The 7,237-nt window shown below is 33.0% G+C and overlaps 1 protein-coding gene across 1 annotated transcript; it reads right to left on the reverse strand.

The window, feature by feature from the left end:
- Positions 1-681: 681 nt before the first annotated feature.
- Positions 682-4,114, reverse strand: LOC131610821 (pectinesterase-like). Its single transcript, XM_058882870.1, has 3 exons — positions 3,113-4,114; positions 2,739-2,899; positions 682-1,496 (listed from the first exon to the last, which is right to left on the reverse strand). Exons 1-3 carry the CDS (start codon positions 3,943-3,945, stop codon positions 802-804), a joined length of 1,689 nt encoding a protein of 562 aa, XP_058738853.1. The 5' UTR covers positions 3,946-4,114; the 3' UTR covers positions 682-801.
- Between the last annotated feature and the right edge of the window lie 3,123 nt (positions 4,115-7,237).

Here is a 7,237-nt window from a genome sequence, read left to right on the forward strand (position 1 = left end):
TACGATTGCTTCAATTACATTTAACTAATCAACCTAGAAGATAAAATGACGAGCACATGATCACGAAAGCTTTCACAATTTCACGATTTCAGTTTCTTTTAATTACTTGATTTAAGTTTGATTAATTCTTTCAATTGGAACTTGAAAACTTGGTCTCGTGCTTATTTCTTGACTGATGATGCTTGTAATTTATTCTTTCTTGTTCAGTTGTCATCATCAGTCTCTTTAGAAGACATTTATTTGCATAACACATAGAACTACAAACATGACTTAACATATGCCAAGTTGTCATCATCAGTCTCTTTAGAAGATATTTATTTGCATAACACATAGAACTACAAACATGACTTAACATATGTCAGTAGCATAGTGAGTAAGTTATTGGAAAATCCAAACCTTGTTTATTGGGAAGCTTTGAGTGAGGGGTGAGGTATTTGAATAGTTCATTAAAAAGTAGTATGAAATAGACAAAGGAAGCAAAATGAAAAGAAGAGCGGGAGGAATATGTAGATGCAAATTATACTAGAAATGTGTACAATTAAAAACAAAAAACTCAAGTAAATATAAACAAAAAACTCAACAAAGATAAGATTTTTAATTGTACACATTTCTAGTATAATTACTAACATACCATTAATTTATTCCAACAAGCATTCTAAGAGGCCTATAAAATTCTCGATATAAATTCAAAATACACATTTCATAGAATCCAAAATTAAAAACACATTCAAGACGTTTTATTATTACACATTTGAAAACATAGTACATAATAATGGTAACACCATATTGCCATTACATCATTCAACTCAAATCAAGAAAAAATGGAATACCAGTAGAGTTCAACCACTCAGGGCCTTGAATAAATTGCCTAACAGTGAATTGACTTGCCTCAGTTGCATTAGTAATAACTTTATAACCTGGCCATTTAACCCTAGCACTCGTGTTCGAACCCGGACCCCGATTATTATACTCACGATAGTATAATGTGTCCAATGCAAATGTTCCATTCCACTCCAACCATCCCGCCGGATCTATCAAATCCTCTATAAGAGAATTCAGATAAACTGTCCTCGAGTATTTTTTCCAAGGGCGGCCGAGGTAACTCTTGAACGTTGATTTTACCGGAATCAAATCCGCTGCAGCCGCAACCTTACAGTTCAAGATTGAAATTCCTGTGTTTTGGTTAGGATCTTCTCTGCCCTGTGCAGTGAAGAGGTTCTTTTGGTTTGGATCGGGTTTGCGCGCGTATAGGTTGCAGTTTTGGAAAACTACGGCCGCGTTGCCAAAGATGAAGTCTACCGTGCCATAAACATCGCATTCGCGGTAGAATTGGCGGAGGGAGTGGACATAGAGTGTGTCTTGGTAAGCAACAAAGCTGCATTGGTAGAAGGCTGAGAAATCGGCGCCGCTTCTCACGGCCACGGCTTGATGTTTGCTAGCTCCAGCTGAGTTCTCAAAGGTTATACCCTTGGCTATGAATCTGTCTCCCACAACAGCTGAAAACCACAAATTAATATCAAAATTGTAAAAATTTGAAGAACAGTTAGAACTTAGATTAGATGGTGTTTGTAACTAACTAATTAGTTAATGTGTAACTCATTAATTAATTAATTTGTAACTAATTAATTAATTGGTGTTTGTTAGTTAAAAAGATATGATATAAATGCATCAACACATATAATAATAATAACAATGACACTACACAATTCAATTCAATTCCTCTCATTTTCCTCTTATGTGCATTTGTATATGTTGTGAAAGCAATAAAGATAGGTACTATATCACTATATGCATGTTATTCTGTATTTTTCAAGTGCTTAATATAATGACACTTTTATAACTAAAAAGAAAGACATTTTTCTCTCAAAAAGTTTAGTTATTGATATTTTAAGAGAAAAATACCATTTTATACTAGTTAACCAACATTGCTTTACTTAGCTTGATTGAAATCTCATACTTAATTGACGTTAATTAAGTTTAACAACCATTCTTTCTTTGTCTCCTAAAAGTAAATAGTTGACTAAAATTACATTATTGAATAATGCGATTTAAAATAGTGACCTTTTCTTTGGTGGGCTACATAAATCTCTATACACTCTTGCTTGGATATGATCAATAAAGGAAATTTGTGTACAGCTGCCAATTCAGGTTTTTTGGATTTTTGTTTAAAGTAAATATATGGACCCATACACCGACATAAATTTTTATATGGGACAAATTTTTTAATAAAAAATATTTTCTCATATCTCATAAGGAGATAAATAAAATAAAATATGATACTAAATAAATCTAATGAAAAGACATAAAATAATTATAAAGAGAAGGAAATTAAAAAAAGTGTCGGTTAATATTTTTTATAAGTAACCCTTGAAGATTAGCCACATAAATTCATAATCAAACTTGTAAGTAATGAAAAAAAAAAAATCATACATGTTGTGGTTTGTCAGAAAAGAACATTGGTCCGTGATTCCGATCTATAAACTATAGTAGAAAAACATCTCAGATCTGCTGCATGGATGCATGTCTGTTTTACAATAATCATTGTTAAAAACTCATCACTGTTGAATCTTTGAATCCAAAACAGAAAATTCTAAACTCATGTATCCTTTTTTACTTTGTTTTACTGTTAGTCAATATATTCGTTTTGCCTTTTAGAAAAGAAAAAACTTTATCTAAAAAGAGAAAAATTACTAGTAAAAAAAGCTAGAAGTAATAAGTTGTTGTAATCAATTACTTACCAAAAGTAGCTGATTGAAAAGTGGTCCACCCATCTACCACATTTCTACTTGCCTTCACAACTGTCTTCCCAATTCCATCTCCAACCAACATCAAATTAGGCTTTTTCCTTATCACTTCCACATTCTCCAAATAAGCCCCAGCTTTTATATATATCACAAACCTATCAAAATTAGAAAAAAATCACATAAATAATCAATTAATATAAATATATTGATGCTGACGCATGCAATTATATAGACTAATTTAATATTAAAATAAAATTAGATTCTCGACAGTTGCAGCATGATGCTCCAGATGTATAAAATATTTAACTATTATTATATCTGGAGTATTCAACTGTCGAGGATCTGACTCTGGGTTAAGTATTACTTGCCTAGTTGTACTAGAATTTGGAGCTGCAGACAATGCTTCTCCTATAGTGGAAAAATTTCCTGTACCATCTTTAGCAACCACCAGATTAAATTTGGTTTGATTTACTGCAACTTGTAGTAGCTTCCGATCTTTATTGGTCAGCCACGAAGGAAAGCCGTCTTTCACCTCGCCATATTCAGGAAAAGCCTCGGAGTTCGAAGTTTTGGACTTCACTCCGGGGACTTTCTTCAACATGGCAAGTGTATTACTAACGTGTTTAGAAATATCATACAACCTATTCTCAATTTTGTGTCTTATGTTACTTTTACTATACGCAAAACCATCCAAACACGTGTACATGTTCGTCATTGCGCCGCTGAGTAGCGTTTGACAGTTGCGCTTATCGGTGGAACCTATTGTGGTTGGACTTGGAGTTTGAGAGAGATCAGAAATGGTTGTTTTGAGTTCTGCAATTGTGGTGTCGAAGAGATTCGCGCAATCTTCAAGAGCTCTTTGTTCGAGTGTTTTTTTGAGACTTCTGGTTCGGACTCGAAGACCGGTGACATTGGAGGAAGATTGTTTAACTTCTTTTATGGTGTAGTTGAGGATGGAAGATATCAATTGTGGGATTGTTTTTTTGGTAAGATCTGGGAATGTGGATAAAGTTGAGACACAAAGGTCTGGATAGAGTGTTCCTTCGCATGCTGAATTTGCTACTTGAAGATGGTTTTGGAAATGAAGATGTTTGGTTGTTTTTGTTGTTGCTAGTTTTGAGAAATTGGTTACTGAAAATAGTAGAACAAAAACTGTGGTGAGGATTGGTATAAGAGCTAGCAATGCTGGTTTTCCTCTCATGGTTAAGGATGAGAGAATGATTGTAATAGAAAGTGGGTGTATGAGAGTGAGTTTATAGTGTGTTTGTGAGTGGGTGATTGGGAATTATAAATAGGGTGGTTGAGTGCATAAATGAGATATAGTGGTGACTCTTATTTTCTCTGTGGATCTCAGTGAGACAGTATAAGATACTTAATTTGATGAGTGATGGATCTTATCTTCAATCAAGTTATATGCTTCATTAGTTATATAAGGTGAGACTCATAAAATGGTCACTTTGTGTATAATATTTTTCTTAATAGTTAGTTCTTAAACTTGTGGTGTATCTTATCCCAGTAACTTTTAATCAACACTATTTGACCCAATGGCTTAATATTAGAGTTTCACCTGATTCATTTTTATAAACCTTGTTTGTAAAAAGAAGAGTGTCACTTTATATATATTCTTTTAAAATTTTATCTTCAACTAATGAGGAAGATTAATTTAGGATCTTTCTAATACACTCTTTCAAGCCCAACATTATGTTTGAGCTTGGTGCGTGGTTTTAAATAGTGAACGGCCTAAGATTCAATCGATAGACTCTGATACAATGATAAAAATATAGTTTGACCTAATTCATTTTTGAAATGTGTGTCCTAGAAACCCGAGATATTTTCCTTGAAACATGTGTCTTTAGATAATGATGATTATGAGAAGCTTTGCGCGCTAGTGATAACAAGTTAGAGGCAGGGAAAAGTTGAGTAATTAAATCATAATTTTCTTATCACACGTGTCCAATGAATAAATACTTTGAGACTCAGGATCTAAAAGAAAGTGGAGTCGTTCAACTTGTTAATAACAATGCTTGCAAGGTTCATGGTATTAGGGCGGTTCAATTCAAGATGTTTGACAATCGTTATTTCCTTTTATGCAATGTGAGACATGTTCCCGAACTTAAGCTAAATTTGCTTTCTATTAGTAGATTTCATGATTTAAACTATTGCACTAGAATTGAACATGGCATGTGGACAATTTTGCTTGGTGAATTGATAATCGCTAAAGGGTCTCAAATGTGCAGTTTTTATATTTTGGATAGTTCCATTATTATTGTTAATTTATCATTAACAAGTCAATACTTTCATGATAAACCCAAATTATGACATTTGAGATTAGGTATGTTGGTGAAAGATGTTTGATTGAACTAGCTAACAAATGTTTACTAGGTAATGAGAAGTTAAAAAACTAGCATCTTGTCATCATTGCATACTAGCACTACTATAAGTAATACATTTCATAACAAAGCTTTCACCTCAGCTAATGAAAAATAGAGGTCACGTGACCTAAAACACACCATTTTTATTTTTTTTAAAAGTTAAATCTTATCCCTCGGTTTTGTAGAAAATCCACAGGAAATGTAGCTCAGGGTTTGAGCTTCGATTCTCAACTCCTGAAAGGTTATGCTTTATTTAGAACTAAAATTGAGTCTTTATTTTATAAATCCTTATCCCTCGATTTTCAAGAAAATCGACATGAAATGTTGATTAATATTTTATTTAATTAAATTGAATGCAGTTTTTACCTCAGTTGTCTTTCCTCGGTTTTTCAAAAAACCGAGATGTAAACTCTAAATAATATTTTATTCAATTATCAGAATTTCAAGTTTCATTCACTTTTTGGACCCTAGAAAACAAAACACCATTCTTCTCCACCTAATAAACTGAAACACCATTCTTTTCCACCTAACAAACTTAAACACCGTCTTCTCCAAGGAGGAAGGAAGCTCGAACCTCAAACCAACACTTTTCTTTAACTATCATCACATTTCTAGTATGTAAAACTTTCTCCATGATTGTACCGACAATGTTGCTTTTGTTATTGTTATTGTTGTTGTTGTCGTCGTTGTTGTTATGGTTTTTGAGACTTAGGGTATAATGTAGTGTTATTTTTTTAGGTATTTGTACTTGTTGTTGTTTATTGTTATTGATGTTTTATTTTTGGAATGTCCTTTTTTATTTTACTTTTAGAAGCTCTATGTGATTAAGGATTGTAGTTGGAATGTTTTATTTTGGAGTGTTCATTTCTATTTTATGCTTAGGCTGTGATGGAATTATTCAAAATTATACAAAATGGGTATGGCATGGTGAAGTGACAAAAAATGACATGTGTCACATAGAGTTGAAGATGATGAATTTATGAATGATACTCTAGAAGATATGATTCATGATATTGGAGTAAATGCTTTTAAAAAATCTCGTGTGAAAAATACTTTGTAAAGAGTCATGGAAGAGTCGATATATTCAGGATGCAATTTTTTTTACAAGTTTGTCAACTTTGTTAAGAGTATTTAATCTTAAGACAAGATGTGAGCGGACAGATAGAATTTTCATTGGACTGCTTGAATTGTTGCAAGAAATGCTTTTAGAAGGTAACACGTTGTCGAATTGTAGTTATGAGGCCAATAAGACATTGTGTCCAATGGGTTTGGACTATGTCAAAATACATGCTTGTCATAATGATAAAAAATTATACAGGAAAACTTAAAGGAGTTCCTGAAGTGTGGTACCTACCGATAATTCAAAGGTTTAAGAGACTGTTTATTAATGTAAATGACACAAAGAATAATAGATGGCGTGCTATCATTGGTTGGAAGTGATACGTAGCTCATCTTCAACCTCCGACCACCTGATGTAAACCAAAAACGCGTGGTTCTCAAATTGGAATCATAGAAGCTGAGACTTACCCTATTGGATTCGTGTCTTCATTGTCTTCTCAACCATATTCATTTTGTAAATTTATTCAAAGTGTGTGATGTAAACCAAAAGAACTTGAAAATAAAATTTGAAAAATAAACTATGTTAATGGAACAATTGAAAGCAACTAAGGATACAATTAGCTTCAGCATGAAAATGACTACATTTCAGTGATTTATTTTGTTCAAAATGATGCTCCAATCTACCTGAATGAAGTATGGTGAATTTAATCTCAGACTGGACTTGGTTAGCTTGATTCAGTGCATGATTTAGCTTGCTTTTGATGTGGTTAGCTTCAATAAAGATCAAGGATGCTAGTAGGAATTAGAAAATGGATTGAAAATCTTTGGAAATGTGAAAACGAATTGAGAGAAGCTGGAGATTTGGAGTGACTTTGGCAGGGTGTTTTTGGCTCTCTAAAGCTTTGGAAATGAAGTAGAGAGAGTCTCTATTTATAGCTTAAGATGATGGAATGCTTAGAAGGGTGTAATGACGAGAGAATTGAGCAGTTCGTTTTCACTCTTGGAAGTGAAAAATGTGTGACTTGGTTAAGCTTAAAAATTAGCCAAACCTTGTGTTTTATG

The sequence above is a fragment of the Vicia villosa genome, linkage group LG6, assembly GCF_029867415.1.
Source record: "Vicia villosa cultivar HV-30 ecotype Madison, WI linkage group LG6, Vvil1.0, whole genome shotgun sequence".
NCBI lineage: Eukaryota > Viridiplantae > Streptophyta > Magnoliopsida > Fabales > Fabaceae > Vicia > Vicia villosa.